This window comes from Mus caroli, chromosome X (genome assembly GCF_900094665.2).
Source record: "Mus caroli chromosome X, CAROLI_EIJ_v1.1, whole genome shotgun sequence".
In the NCBI taxonomy this organism is placed as follows: Eukaryota; Metazoa; Chordata; class Mammalia; order Rodentia; family Muridae; genus Mus; species Mus caroli.
Window position 1 is genome coordinate 13,914,690 of NC_034589.1, and position 15,588 is coordinate 13,930,277.

A 15,588-nucleotide genomic window follows, 5' to 3' on the forward strand; every position below is an offset into this window, starting at 1 on the left:
GATGGTTGTGAGCCACCATGTGGTTGCTGGGATTTGAACTCTGGACCTTCGGAAGAGCAGTCGGGTGCTCTTACCCACTGAGCCATCTCACCAACCCTTCAATGTCATTCTTGACTACACTGAATTCAAGACGAGACTGGGCTGCAAAAGACTCTGTCTGAAAACAGAACAACAAAATGTTGACCAGGTCTGGGTATTATTAGCTCAGCAGGGAAGCACACACAAGGCTGGGAATAGACTTTCACAATGCAAATAAACATCAAATTTTAAAAGCCCCCCTTTCAAAAGGCATAGAGCCAAGTGGGGATTTGGAATAATGGAACTGCAACAGGAAGAAATGAGTGTAGATATGGGGCAAGTGAATTCCAGGCACAAGAACAGCGAGTATGAAGTCTCAGAGGCACAAATGCCTGCTACATTCAAGAAGTAGGATATTCTCCTGTTGTGAGAGGAAAGGTAGGAGATTAAGTCTGTTAAATGATAGACCCGATGTCTATCATAGCAAGGACAACATTCATGGCTGAAGAAGTACTTGCCAATCAATGACCCTTGCTTGAAAATCGTGACTGGGAAAGAAGGCCAACCAAAGGAAGCCCAGAAGAGGCAAGGAAATTCCTGGGGCCAGTGTAAGGAAGTCTCAGGAAGTCTGCAGAACTGTTTGGGATAGATACGGGAAATCGTGTCATTTTCTACAGAGAAGAATGAGAGGTATGCCTGGCAATGTTGGCCGTGTAACAGAACCTAGGTAAGTAAGACTGTAGAGGACAAAATGAGGTAATTGAAAGGTGTCAAGAAAGCCTAATTAGAGGAGCTTGTACGCGAATATTAGAGTGAGGCAGCAAGAAACTCCGCCCAAGCCAAAGTTCCAAACCTGCGCCTTAGTGGAGTCTGCCCCCTCTTAAAGGCCTGCCTTTCCTTCTCAGCCTAGGTTTCACCACACCAAGAAGCTGCAGGAGAATGTGGGAATGGTTAAAGGAGGGAACCGGCTGACTGAGTGGCCTTTGGACCAATTATCTTACGGGATATTCAGCGATCTCCTGAGAAGCGCTCAGAACAAAAAGGCGAGCCCGAAAACCAATAAAAAAAAAAACGTATAGAGGAGGAGGCAAGCTGAAGAGAAAGCTAGATCATGCTTCTTCAGCTTTGCCACGCCCTTCATTCTTGCTCAGCCCTGACGCAGGGAGCAAATCTGATTGGCTGAGCGTCAGTTTTTTTTCAAAAGGGTGGGGCCACATACGTTTCACAGTGGGTAACAAACTAGTGGTAGAGGGTGGGTGGCAGGGCGGGGCTAGATTGTCCTAGCTAAGGTGGTAATCCAGGCCACCTCTTCTAGAAAGTCATTTCCAGCCTTTAAATTCTTGCCTCCCGAGGCACCACAAAGGACTAGAACTGCTTCGCTCACCTGTTCTTTTTCTCCTTGCAAAAGTCCCGTTTACCACCATGGGGATGTACCAAATGAGACTGTAGGGAAAAAAGGTGGTGACTGGCACGCCTGGCTACTGGCTGCTGCTCACCTCGATGCTAGTAGATTTCTAGCAAGATCAAAACTATTAACCCCTCTCTAAATCCCCCTGGCGCCGTTCCAGGGCCAACGCCACATTCCCTGCTGGGCACGCAATGGCCGCACCCCCTCCCGCTGCAGAAGGCTCTTTTGGTACACGCAGTCCGAGGTGAGTCTCCTCCTTCCCGCTTCACACCCCACCCCCAGCGTGTGCGTGCGCATGCGCATGCGCGGAGCGCGGCGCGCGCGGCTGTTGGGCCGCTGGCTGGGGGGCTCTGGGATATGCTGCGTCTCCGCTAGCTGTCTGCTGTGAGTCACGAGCCGCCGTGAACACCCGGATTCCAGCGGGCGCTTGCGAGCACGGGGGCATCGCCCGCAGTGGCCAAGCTCATGGCCGGCTGAGCGGGACGCCGCCGCCGCCTCAGCCACCGCCGCCGCCGCCGCCTCTTCCTCCTCAGCCGGCGGCGGCCCGGGCCCAGCAGCCATGGCCGAAGACTACTGGGACGGGCGCCTGCGGCGAACTGGAGGAAAAGGAGGTCGCGCGGCCTCATCCCGGGCCGCCGCCCCAGGCGCCACCGCGCCGGCCCCGCGGCTCTGAGGTTACTCGCGCGCCCCCTCCGGTGAGCGTGTCCTCGATACTTAGGGTGGGGGCTGCTCTTCCTAGAGAGCCAGCCGGACCCTAGGCAGTGCTGGAACAAGACCAAGGGGTACTGGGCAGCTTGGCTGTCAGGTGCCCCCTCCCCCTCGAGTTTCCCAGAATGCACTGGGGGGTCATTTGGGGCCTCCCTGACCTTGGCCCCGCCCTGGGCCCCTGTCCTGAGAGCTGAGGATGGGAAGTGCTGTGGATGCTAAGTGGGAGAAGGGTGATTAAAGGACTAGCGTTATGGGAATGGATTGATACAGTGAGAGACTCGAGGTTGCTAAAGGGCTAGGAACATGTAATAAAAAGCCTTACGACTTCAGGCCCAGTGTGCTTATGGAAAGGGGTTGCAGGACCATGAGGGACGTGATGGAGTATAACGGGGTTTGAAGTAAAGACAGTTCCAAAACATTCTAGTGGAAGTTGGAGCTACAGAGAGGCCCAGTGTAAATGGAGAAAGGATGGTAGAGGTACTACCAGAAGGTGTGCTGATAGACCCATAGTTCGAGTGTGTGGTGATGAGGGTCAGGATAGTGTTAATACTGTGTTTGTCCACGGAGTTGAGGGTGGCAGCTTCTCTGGGTCCAGGGTGTGCTCATAGAGGAGGTAGTGGAGGTTCCTGGAGATAAGGGTATGTAGATGCAATAAAGGTAGTGTGAGATCAGTATATGCCAGTGAAGGCAGAGCTTTTGAAGGACCTGAGAGCGTGTGTAATGGGAGAAGATGGGGAAAGGCCTGTACTACTGGGTATTAGGTGTGTGCGTACATGTGTATGGGAGATTGTCAGTAAAGGAAGTATAAAGAGCTTTGCACACGAAGGGTCAAGATGAGGTGTGAGTGGATGTCCATAAAGGCATCCAGAAAGTGAGTTTCCAGAAAGCATGTGTGTGTGGGGGGATACTATATATGAAGTTCTAGAGCAGTGGTTCTCAACTTGTAGAGGTCGAATATCAAATATCCTGCATATCAGACATTTACATGATAGTTCATCACAGCAAAAGTACAGTTATGAAGTAGCAACAAAAAAAATTTTATAGTTGGGGGACACCACAACATGAGGAAATGTAGTAAAGCGTCACAGCATTGGGAAGGTTGAGAACCACTGTTCTAAAGGCTGCTGCTGTGGGGTTAGATAGATACAGACACTTAAATGTATGCATGCTATTAGGGGAAGAGCACAAAGTAAAATATGCTGATGTACATCAAAACACTTTTTTTTTCTGTCCATGGGCCACTGAAGTGTGTTGATTTGAGGAGTGCTACAGAAGTAGAGTTTTGGGGGGGGGTGAGGGGTGGAGAATCTAGTGGATAATGAAAGGAACAGAGCTATGAAGGAAATCAATTGTGAACCAAAGAAATGGTGGTAGGAGTGGTTGGTTGAAGCAGGGAATAGGAATAGGTAATGGTGTGCCAAAGTGAATTGGAGTCATGAACTGAGGTGTATGTTATTAGGGGTCAGGGTCAAATGGAGGAGCTGCATTCACTAATGAGGGTCAGTCTGATACAGAATAATGCATTTCTCCCTGGAGAATAGGGCTAAGGAAGGGTTCAAGGTGTGCTGATAGTTAGGACTGTCAGGGTCAAAATACATTGAAGATTAATCTTGTGCTGAGGGGAGGAACTGCAGTGGAAGTACAAGAATGTATGTTAACAGCCGGGTGTGGTGGCACATACCTTTAATCCCAGCAGAGGCAGGTGGATTTCTGCGTTTGAGGCCAGCCTGGTCTACAGAGTGAGTTCCAGGGAAGCCGGGCTCTACAGAGAAACCCTGTCTCAAAAAAACAAAACAAAACATATAAACAAACAAAAAAAGAATGTTATATTAACAGTGGTCATAACTCTGAAGGTCAGGGCTAGAGAGATGGTTCAGCTGTTAAGAGCATGTACTGCTCTTCCAGAGGACCTGGGTTTAGATCCCTGCATGCACATCAAGAGACCCATAACTGTGAAGGGACCTAAGTGTGAACAAAACTGGTCAGGGATTGTATAAGATTCACAATGTACTAAGGATTCAGAGACGTGTGAAGGTCCGGAGAACGCTAATTTGGGTCAGCCGTAGAGCACCCTGAGTGCATGTTAAGGAGGATCAGAATCCATAGGGGACACTATTATTGGGAAGGACAGTGCTAGAGAGAGGCTAATAAGCATCTAGGCTAGGAAGGGACTCAATGTGAAGGTGGTAGGAGTTACTTAAAAGGGGCAAATATATGCCAGTAGAGTTGAGGGCAAGGTTTTGAGTGCTGAAGGGAGTTAGAAGTTGTGAATGTTAGTAGGAGTTAATAAATATTGAGGGCCTTCTTGGGGATCTAGTGTGTGCTTTTAGAGGTCAGGACAGAATGGAGCATGTGTAAGTATGGTAGTATGGCAACTGTGTGCTCAGTAGTTGGAGTTATTGTCAGTTGTCCTTGGTATGAGAGTAGCCTGAGAACTGGTGAGTATGTCTGAGGAATGCCAAGAAGGACAAATACCATGTAACATCCTATCTCCTGATTCTTGCTCTTTCACTTGTTCTGAAGTTTATAAGTTCAGAAAACTGAAATTGTGGTATTTAAGTTTTGCTGCTCATAAATGTTTAAGTGTATATATTTTTAGGAGTCTGTCCTCCCTGAAATGTTGGTCCTTGGGAACTGGCCACTTTCTAGGCCTAGATCTAGTGTTTGTCGCCAAGGTCAGGATTGTCCTGTGTTCTCTGTGGGTGGATCTTACTCTTATCTATCTGAGATTTCTTCTGCTAACCTGGCGCTGCCTTCCCTTCTAGTGAAGAAGTGGGCAGAAGTGGGAGTGGGAACTGCTGGGGTAAGCATTTTGTTTCAAGGTAACAAGTGACCCATTTCTTTTGAATTCACCCCCAGCCTTATCTTCAACCTCAATTCTAGCTATACTTGGGCCCTGGGCCATCTCAGGCCCTGCTGTGAGTACAGATGGCTACTGAGCTAGGTCTTTCCCCCTCCTTGCTGGCCCAGAGCCCAGGAGGAAGCAGAAGAATGCCGACCTAAACCTTTTGGTGGCCCCATTCCCACCAACAGCCCATTTAGGTCATCTTGTTGTCGATTCTAGCATCCCTAGGTATCTTCTTTATAGTAGTCTGTGTCTGGGACTTAACCTCAATAAAAGTTGGTCCTAGGCTCTCAGCCCCTTGCTCGGCTACTTCTGTATGTACTTTTTGATATCAGCCATTATTCCAGGTTCTCAGGATAGAACAGTGACCTAAACATATAGAAATCTACCCTGGTAAAGCAAATTTTCTAGTTGTGGAGGTGAGAAGACAGACAGTAAAAAAGGAAAGAAACCAATAAGTAGATGGTATTATATTTATTTCTGAGGCGGTTGTAAGAACTGAGGGACACATTAGAAAGGTGAAGGAGCTCAAGATGGCTAAAACTTTAAATAGGTTTACTCATAGAAGCCTCATCTAAAAGGTGATATTTGAACAATGGACTGGAGAGGAAAGGGTAAGATATTTTCCAATCTGGGAAGCAACCTGTGTACAGATCCTAAGGTAGAAACTATTGGGTGTGGTGAGGCTACAGGGGTAATAGGGGCAAGTGGGGTATATAAGACACATGGGCATGGGGCTGGAGAGATGGCTCAGTGTTTAAGAGCACTGACTGCTCTTCCACAGGTCCTGAGTTAATTCCCAGCAACCACTTGGTAGCTCACAACCATCTATAATGGGATCTGATGCCCTCTTCTGGTGTGTCTGAAGATAGCTACAGTGTATCACATACATGAAATAAATAATTTAAAAAAAAGACACATGGGCCACATGAGGACTATAATATTTATTTGAGATGATAAGGAAGATGTGGTGTTTTCTCTAGGAGAAAAGGAATATGATCTAGTTTTGTAAAAACCTGGGTTTGGACCCTGTGGATCCCAACCCTATAAAACCTGTCTAAGCAGCTCTGAGGATAGCTGGTATACTGAGATACCCTCCTCACCCCCCTGCTAACTCTATCTAATGGTTTGGCCTGGACAGCCCTTCCCCCATCTGGATAGAAAAGTGGGATGACCCATTAGTCACCATGACAGTGGTTGCTGAGGGAGGTAGGAGGGTCCCTGTGGGCCACAGGGAGCATTCTGCCTCGAAGTTGGGGGCAATGTGGGGCTGGTGTCAGCGGAACATGCCATTCTATGGGCACACCCAGGATCTTGTCACCAGTTCTTCAGCTCTGACTGAACCCCTTGTCCCAACTGTGGCTGTGGCTGTCACTGCTACTGCACCTGAGGATAGTTGCTGTGGAATACTGTGCTCCCACACTGAGACTATTGCCCTAGAAACCAACAACCTAATGAGTGGGCCCTTACCCTCAGCTAGCCGCTCAAGTCTTAGTACCCAGGTAGGCTACTTAGGGGTAGGCCAACAATGACAAAGGATATGTAGTGATTGGGCACTGACATGTTCATGTTGGCATCCCTCTCTGGGTTGTTGGGGTCTTTAAGGCATCCCTGATGATCAAGCAGGCACCAATGTGGTCCCTATTTCTATTCATGTCCCTGTTCAGGTCGCCATGGATCGGATGAAGAAGATCAAACGGCAGCTGTCAATGACACTCCGAGGGGGCCGAGGCATAGATAAGACCAATGGTGTCCCTGAGCAGATAGGCCTGGATGAGAGTGGTGGCGGCGGTGGCAGTGACCTTGGAGAAGCTCCCACCCGTATTGCCCCTGGGGAGCTTCGCTCTGTTCGGGGCCCACTCAGCTCTGCACCAGGTGGGTCTACTTTGATCATTCTTCTTTCTGTCCCAGCTCCCAGATTCTGCCTCTCAGACTGTTGTTTTCATTTTCCCTCCTTCCTTGTCATCCATTTCCAACACACACCATCTGTACTTCTTGACTATATTCAGTCCTCAGGATGGGGAAGACTACCTTGACCATTCAGCTGCCCCAAGACTCTCTGCCTTTTTCCTACACTCTATTGGTGGCTCTCAGTCTCATTGAATCTGCCTTCTTAGGACTTTTGGCAATGCCTGCCACCCCTAGCCTTCTGACCCAGAGGTAGCTATTATCTCAGCTCATCTCTGTTGGAGTACTCAACTAGGTGACCACATTCCCTCCATATCTGTCCTAGGTCTACCTGGGTTTCCCAGTCTGCTCTAGGGGCCATGTACACAAATGGATACGATGAAGAAATATATTATATTGGGGGAAAGAGAGTGTTCTTGACTCCAAAGGCCTGGCCTTTCCCTCTCCCCACCCCAGAGATTGTGCACGAGGACATGAAGATGGGATCTGATGGGGAGAGTGACCAGGCTTCAGCCACATCCTCAGATGAGGTGCAGTCTCCAGTGAGAGTGCGCATGCGCAACCACCCCCCACGCAAGATCTCCACTGAGGTGCTTGATCTCTGTCCCAGTGTTGGAAGAGTTGGAAAATGGGGTTATGTTTGAGAAGGTGGAGCTTATGATCCTTCTTTCCTTCATCTTGGCCGCTAGGACATCAACAAACGCCTGTCACTACCAGCTGACATACGGCTGCCTGAGGGCTACCTTGAGAAGCTGACCCTCAATAGCCCCATCTTTGATAAGCCTCTTAGCCGGCGCCTCCGCCGTGTCAGTTTGGTAAGTATCTTCTTTTGTCCTGTATACTACCAATCCCACTTTCCCGGTTCCCCTCTGCAACCCTGCTTCAACATACCTCCTTTGCCCCACAGTCTGAGATTGGCTTTGGAAAACTGGAGACCTACATCAAGCTAGACAAGCTGGGTGAGGTAAGATAGTTAAAAGGACTGTGGTAAAGATGGGGGACAGTATGAATTCCATGCAACCTCACAGCATCTCTGCTGTTGTACTCCAGGGTACCTATGCCACTGTCTACAAAGGCAAAAGCAAGCTCACAGACAACCTTGTAGCACTTAAGGAGATCAGACTGGAACATGAAGAAGGGGCACCCTGTACTGCTATCCGGGAAGGTACAGACCCCACCCTAGACTTTTGTTTTGTTTTTTTGTTTGTTTGTTTTTTGTTTTTTTTTTTTTTTTGAGACAGGGTTTCTCTTTGTAGCTCTGGCTGTCCTGGAACTCACTCTGTAGACCAGGCTGGCCTTGAACTCAGACATATGCCTGCCTCTGCCTCTGCTTCCCAAGTGCTGGGATTAAAGGCATGCGCCACCACTGCCTGGCCCACCCTAGACTTTCTTGACTGCATGCCACATACTTCTACTCTCTATGATGAGTGAGGACAGAGACTGGGGTTTTTCTGACCTCTCCTCACCTTCATGAGAATGCCTACTGTCTACATACCCAGGTAATAAGCAAGGTAATTAGGAAGCTGAATGGATTAAGGAAGGTAAATTATAGTGTTTGCTTTCATTCTTCAAGCACTCCTTAAGGTGTTCAGAAATCACAGGAAGTAGATTTGAATTACACAGAAAATGAGTACAAATTTCAGTTCATGTACTTAGGTTTAGAACAAGGCCCCTTCCCAAAAAGCAAAAGCAGATTATGAAAATAAAGTGTGACATGAAGTTGGAGCTGTAGACCCGTGCTCTTGATTAATACTCTTGTCTAAGCCTTCTTTTCTGCACACCTAATTCTAAGTATAGGGTAAATCAGAGCTAGGTGCTTTGAGGCATTACCCTAAACTGCACATGGAAAGACGGAAACCCTTAAGCTCATATCTATCTGGTCCTTATTCTGTTCTTTTCTGTGCTTTTTACAGTATCCCTGCTTAAGGACCTTAAGCATGCCAACATCGTCACACTACATGACATTATCCACACAGAGAAGTCCCTCACACTTGTCTTTGAATACTTGGTAAGATTGGATAGCAGTTGGACCCAGGGAAGTGGGGAAATGGCCAAGAGCCAAAGTATGTGACTTGTTCCTGCACTACCTCTTTTGTCCTCAGGACAAGGACCTGAAGCAGTACCTGGATGACTGTGGAAATGTCATCAACATGCACAATGTGAAAGTGGGTGTGGGACAGAAAGCAAAAGGCAGGAGGGGGCCCCCATTCACCCACTCACTGCACAGTTCTCCCATAAACAGCTTCTTCTTGTATGATGTTTTTGCTGGGAGCCATTGGAGGGTTTTGGGAGCCTATCATCTTTTGTGTGATAAGACATTGGGCTCAGTGTCTGTTTGGGAGGGAACATTGCCTGCCTGCTGCCAGGGAATTCGATAGTGGATATCTTTTGACTTCTGCCTGCCATTCCTGGTTCTCTAGCTGTTCCTGTTCCAGTTGCTCCGTGGCCTGGCCTACTGCCACAGGCAGAAGGTGCTACACCGAGACCTCAAGCCCCAGAACCTACTCATCAATGAGAGGGGAGAGCTCAAACTGGCAGATTTTGGTACCACCAGCCTCTCCCTTCTTCCCATTGACTCCTCAGCATTATTCTTAATAACCCAATTCCCTATGACCACCCAGTCTCCTTCCCCTTCACCCTCTCCAGAAATTGACAATGGCAGGCATTCTTATCCCCAGTTATACTCTATTCTAGGCTTTGCCCACAACCTCCTCATTCCAGCTGCTCCATATTTATTTATTTATTTATTTATTGCCTCTCAGGCCTGGCTCGTGCCAAGTCAATTCCTACTAAAACATACTCCAACGAAGTGGTGACACTGTGGTACCGGCCCCCTGACATCCTACTTGGGTCCACAGACTACTCTACCCAAATTGACATGTGGTGAGGAGAGGTGGAACTATGGAAGGGGGTGGCTTTTCCAGCCAACTCCCCCTTATATTTATGGTACCTTTCTTTCCCAGGGGTGTAGGCTGCATCTTCTATGAGATGGCCACAGGCAGGCCCCTCTTCCCAGGCTCCACAGTGGAAGAACAGCTGCACTTCATCTTCCGCATTTTGGGTGAGGAGAAAGTGTGTTCCTAAGGAGCTGTAGGGATATGCAGGGAAGACCTGAGATGTGCAGGGTAACTTGTATTCCTTACTAGGAACCCCAACTGAGGAGACATGGCCAGGTATCCTGTCCAATGAGGAGTTTAGAACATATAACTACCCCAAGTACCGAGCCGAGGCCCTTCTGAGCCATGCACCCCGGTGAGGCTGGTGGGTAGATGGGCATTAGGGGCCAGTGTGTCTGAACTCAGTATAAAGCACATCCCTTTACCTTTGTGTTAGACTTGATAGCGATGGAGCTGACCTCCTCACCAAGCTGCTGCAGGTAAGACCATCTTCAGAGGCCAACCTTAACAGGGATGGGGTTCCAGGGATAGGAAAATGGGAACGTCCCCAAGGGCAGGCTCTGAGGAAGGTAGGTAAAGAAACCTATGTGTTGAGATACTAGTATACTGATACTCTGTCTTCTGCCTAACTCAGTTTGAGGGTCGCAATCGGATCTCTGCTGAGGATGCCAGGAAACATCCATTCTTTCTCAGCTTGGGGGAGCGGATCCACAAACTTCCTGACAGTGAGTGGGAATGGGCTTAAGTTGGGACATTGTGGAACAGAGCCACTGGAACATAGGGTGCTGGTTTGTACCATACCTAAGGGAACATCCTCATGTACATGTGTCAGCTTGTATTTATTAGAAAAGAATTTTGTTTTCTTCTTGGATTCCTTTTACTTTTTATGAAAATTTTCATATAGTACATATAGACACAATATCCAAAAAAGTGTACACCACAGTTTTTGCAAACTGAACACCCATATAACTTTCACACAGTTCAAAACAAATGGTAAAGTTCCCCTATGGCTTCCTTATATATACTGTCTTCAGCATTCCAGGCCTTTCCTGGAATTAGAAATAGTAGGGAGCTTTGGATTTGGGAGATTTGGAGTTTGTTTGGAGGTTTCTTTTGAGGTAGAGTTGTGTTAGGTAGTCTTGGCTTGTGGTGGTATGGCTTCTTGAGACAAATATTCCTGTGAAACAGGTAAACCTTGAGCTTGCTTTTTTTTTTCCCCTGAGACAGGGTTTCTCTGTGTAGCCCTGACTGTCCTGGAACTCACTCTGTAGACCAGGCTGGCCTCAAACTCAGAAATCCGCCTGCCTCTGCCTCCTGAGTGCTGGGATTGATAAGTGCATGTCACTACACCTGTGGTGTGCTATGTTGCCTAGGCTAGCCTGGAACTTGTGACAATCCTTCTGTCTCAGATACCTAAGAACTTTCAAATTATTGGCATGAGCCACTATGCCTGTAATTTAAAAAGTATTTCATTGGGCTGGTGAGATGGCTCAGCGGGTAAGAGCACCGACTCCTCTTCCAAAGGTCCTGAGTTCAAATCCCAGCAACCACATGGTGGCTCACAACCATCTGTAACAAAAATCTGATGCCCTCTTCTGGAGTGTCTGAAGACAGCTACAGTGTACTTACATATAATAAACAAACAAACAAACAAATCTTAAAGGAAAAAAAAGTATTTCATCCTAGGCATGGTGGTGCACACCTTTTATCCCAGCACATGGAAGACAGAGGTAGGCGCACTTCTGTGAAATCAAGGCCAGCAAAGACTACACAGTGAGTTCCAGGAGAGCCAGGGTTATAGAGACCATATCTCAAAAAAAAAAAAAAAAAAAAGGTTCATTACACCAAAAAATTGAGCTCACCTTTCATATCAACCCACAGAATTAATAATTAAATCCCAAACCACCACCTATTGTATGGATTTGTGAGTAGTATTTATATTAGCATCATATACTTGATAAACTTAGTACTTTTTTGTCTTGTGCAGTAGTCCAGCAGTATTTCATGTCTCATCTTCCTTAGTTATAGGCAGTGTGACAGAAGAAAGTCAAGCTTCTCAAAAGAAGAAGCAACTTGTGCCATGTGGGGTTGTACCCACAGGTCATCCCCCACTTACATACCTCTTTATTTATAGCTACTTCCATATTTGCACTAAAGGAGGTACAGCTACAAAAGGAGGCCAACATTCGGTCCACTTCTATGCCTGACTCAGGTAAGTGTGGCCCTCTTCTCATGCTCTTTCCACCTACTTGCTTGCCCACTCACAGCCATTCACTCTGCTTTCCCCTGCAGGCAGGCCAGCTTTCCGTGTGGTGGATACCGAGTTCTAAGCCAAGTTTTAAGCCACAGACAGACCAAGGCCCCAGCAGGCAGCGGCTGGAGGGATGCCACACCCCTTACAGGGCAGCCCCCATCTGCAATCCTCCCTGCTTGTTGCCTGCTTACCTGCCTGAGCCACACTCCCCTGCCAACTTGTCCCCTGCCACCTGCCCAAACACCAAACCACTGGCCTGGCCTGTCAACCATTGGCCTGTCAACCCAACCATTGGCCTGTCTGCTGGGTGCTAACAAAGCTCTCACCACTACTTTGCTTGATGTGTCTGTCTCTGTCTTGATAGTTGCTGGTGAACAGAATGGCCATGCCAGGTTTCCACACTAAGGCTAGGCCTTCCCCTCTTCATCACACTCTCTCCCAGGACCACTACCCCATGGCCAGCCAGGGATTTGGAGCTAGCCCAGGCCAAGCTCTTAATTGACTTTGACTAGAAGGTAGTGAGTGATGCCTTGGGTCTGAGCATCCTCTGCCTGCTTGCCACCTGTCCCACTTGCCTCTGTTGTATGGGCCTTCTTTTTTGTTAGTTTCTTTTATTGTTTTTTTTTTATTATTTTAAATGAGGTTCTCACTTTTTAATGCAATATCTCTGTATACAGACTGGTTGGGCGCTACTCCCTGAGTATGGCCCTCCTACAGTATTTTGTGCAATGAAGTCCCCCTCCCAGCCTTTGAGAGGTAGGGACCCAGACCCTATTCAGATCCTGAACATCACTATACCCTGGGATTGGCTATGGGAAAGCATGCCTCAGCCACTCACCTTCCTCCCTTACCTAGTGTCCCCAGCTATAGGGGGACCTGAGAACTACCAGAGACTGGGAGATGGACATGGTGGGGGCTACTTTTTCCCTCCTTTAGTCCCATAGCCAGGGCCTCTTTCCTTCTCAGGGTCTTCCCCAGCCCAGCTCTGCCTAGCCCTCCTGCCCTGTCCTACTCGGTGCTGTTGAGTAGGGGCTCTGCCAGGAATTGACCAGCTTAGTGAGGAGCCATATATAATATGTATATGTGCACAAACAGGGGGACATGTGCGAGCTTGTGCCCAATTGTTACACTCCAGTCCCTGGGAGGGTAAGGCAGGCCAAGGATAGTCTCCTGGATGTATGGTTTGCTCCCCTTCCTCCACCTTAAGCCTTGGGACCCTTAAGCGGGGTGGGAGGGCAAGGGAGGGTGCCCTCCTAGTGGGGTTTGGGGGGATTGGGTTCCTGAATGCACCATAATTGCTGTATGAAATATTAAAAAAAAGTCTAAAGTTCAAAGTCTGGTTATAAATCATCAAAAAGGCAAGGGGGCTCAAGCTATGGTGATTACTGGGACCCTTCATGAATCCATACCTGGTCCCATCAACTAAGAACATTAGGAAAGAGTTGGCTGGAAGTGTGGTGGGACTGTGGGAGAATAAAGACTTTGGAGGGATTGCACTTAGAATGGTAGGATGAGTTGAAGCAGTAGGGTAGACGTAATTGTGTTAATGGGAATCAAGCACTAAGCATAGATAAGTTAGATCTATCTCGAATTGTAGACAAGCCTGAAAGGATGGAGACAGGAAATATATAAGAAAGTTGTTTGAAGAAAGTTGGAAGGAGCAGTAGTAGATCTAGAGTGGTATGAGGCAGAAAGGTCCAGTCTAACACTATGAAGAGATCAGTTGGAGAGAGAATGAAAGTAAAGTGGGGTTTTGACCACTTAAAGGAATCTAGTAGACTTAGAAAAGTTCAAGAGTGAGGCCATAGAGCCAGAAGTTTGGACTGCTTTCTAAAATCCTGGAAGTCATCAGCATGGTGAAGTTTGCAACAACCTAAGCTTGGGAGATGGTTCACTTAGTAACACACTTGCTATTCAAGCTTGAAAACCTGAATTCAAGTCACCACCACTTACTTAAAGGCTTAAAAGGTGATGCATGTTTTTAATCCCAGCACTTGAGAGGCAGGGACAGGCAGATCTCTGAATTTGAGGCCAGCCTAGTATACAGAGTTCCAGGACAGCCAGAGCTACACAGAGAAGATCCTGTCTTGAAAAACAAGTGGGGGCAGGGGGCACTTGTAATCTCAATACTGGGGCGTGGAGTCAGCAGGATCCCTGGAGCTTCCTAGCCAGCCACTGTAAAGAATTGGTGAACTCCAAGTTCAGAGAGAGACCCTGTCTCAAAAAATAAGATGGAGAGCAATTGAGGTTGACAGCATATGTTGACTTCTGACCTCCACCTATGTCTGCACATACAGTACACAAAAAGTGGCACAGCCAATGTAGCCTCACATGAGAATAGGGGCTTAGTTTCCTCTTTCCATGAATCCCACCATCTTAAGAAGAGCCAAGAAGAGACTTTTTACTTGTAGACAAAAAAGCGGGTGGACAGGGCCAAGCAAATGCAAGTATTAGCAAGCCTAAAAGTGGCTGTTTATGGAAGTACAGCAGTGGTGGGTGATCTAATGAACCTCTTAATCACTGTGCCCTTGTAAACTTTAAATCTCAATTGGAAGCTGCAATGTGCCATAATGTTTTGTCTAGTCCTAGGGTTGAAAAAGTAAGACAGCCTACTTTTGGTGATGGCTCATGCCTTTAATCCCAGCACTTGGGAGGCAGAGGCAGGCAGATGTCCAAATTCAAGTGCAGCCTGGTCTACAGAGTGAGTTCCAGGACAGCTACTGCTACACAGAGAAACCCTGTCTAAGAAAAACAAAACAACAAAAAAAAAAACTTCCCATTCCTGTCAGTCTATCAGTCTTTCAGTTTTGTAATGGATAGGATGTCCACAAATTCCTTAGCAGACTTCTTATGTCCTGGAAGGTGAAGAAACCAGCTTTAAGGGTTGGGGGAGGGGCAAGCTAAATGGGAAGAAACAGACTGGAATAAAGGAAGTCAGTTCAGTGGATTTAAAGAGCAGCTATCTGCTTGTGCTGAACTCCATTTCTACACTAGTCTTTGGGGTCAGGGATCAAATTAAATTTCCTTCAGGGCTCATACAACTAAGTTGTGACCTCATCTGTGTCAGGTTGGGATTAGATAGTAGAATCACTGTAACAGACACCTCATCACTACTGTAAAATCAAACTCCCTACAGAAGCTAAGTGAAAAAAAGAGGGAAATTAGATCATGTGACTGGGAGGAGGGTTGAACTGTGCAAGCAGACCTGTGTGCACAGGGGTCTATATAGGAATAGGAAGGCACAGCTTAAAGTTCTTGTCTGTGTGTAGTTGGTAATAGTGAAGGTAATCACTAAACTAGCCCCAAAATCATGATTGGGGCGGGGGCAGTTTGTGGGTCGTCAACAGGTGAGGACAGCCAAAAGAAAGGTAGGTGGAGAAGTACAGAGAATTAAAGTCATCACTGACCAGTAGAACTGAGAGCCTACAAGAAAAGGGGAACAGCCTAATAGGATATTTCTCAACCAGAGAGATGACCTCCACACTTAAGGATGTCTGATAATGTCTGGTGATACGCAGCCTTTGTTGTGATGGTTGCCACCATTTTCTAG

The 15,588-nt window shown here is 47.5% G+C and overlaps 1 protein-coding gene across 3 annotated transcripts; it reads left to right on the forward strand.

Moving 5' to 3' along the window:
• The first annotated feature begins 1,328 nt into the window (after window positions 1–1,328).
• Cdk16 (cyclin dependent kinase 16) lies at window positions 1,329–13,372 on the forward strand. Of its 3 annotated transcripts, none has more exons than XM_021152680.2 (16): window positions 1,329–1,670; window positions 6,647–6,854; window positions 7,344–7,477; window positions 7,577–7,702; window positions 7,795–7,851; window positions 7,938–8,052; window positions 8,801–8,895; window positions 8,990–9,052; window positions 9,308–9,431; window positions 9,650–9,770; window positions 9,851–9,948; window positions 10,034–10,139; window positions 10,221–10,263; window positions 10,419–10,509; window positions 11,919–11,996; window positions 12,077–13,367. In XM_021152680.2, the coding sequence occupies exons 2-16, from the start codon at window positions 6,653–6,655 to the stop codon at window positions 12,112–12,114; spliced, it is 1,491 nt and encodes a 496-aa protein (XP_021008339.1). In that variant the 5' UTR covers window positions 1,329–1,670; window positions 6,647–6,652; the 3' UTR covers window positions 12,115–13,367. The 3 variants fall into 3 exon arrangements, with proteins under 3 accessions (XP_021008339.1, XP_021008342.1, XP_021008338.1); XM_021152683.2 differs by lacking the exon at window positions 1,329–1,670 and adding an exon at window positions 1,693–2,121 and having other exon boundaries at window positions 12,077–13,372; XM_021152679.2 differs by lacking the exon at window positions 1,329–1,670 and adding an exon at window positions 6,195–6,481.
• Window positions 13,373–15,588: the final 2,216 nt, after the last annotated feature.

Coding starts and splice junctions, on each gene's coding strand:
- Cdk16 (XM_021152679.2), top strand. CDS start 6,242: ATGTGGGGCTGGTGTCAGCGGAACATGCCATTCTATGGGCACACCCAG. Junction 10,264..10,418: donor TCCTCACCAAGCTGCTGCAG/GTAAGACCATCT, acceptor TGCCTAACTCAG/TTTGAGGGTCGCAATCGGAT. Junction 11,997..12,076: donor CACTTCTATGCCTGACTCAG/GTAAGTGTGGCC, acceptor TTTCCCCTGCAG/GCAGGCCAGCTTTCCGTGTG.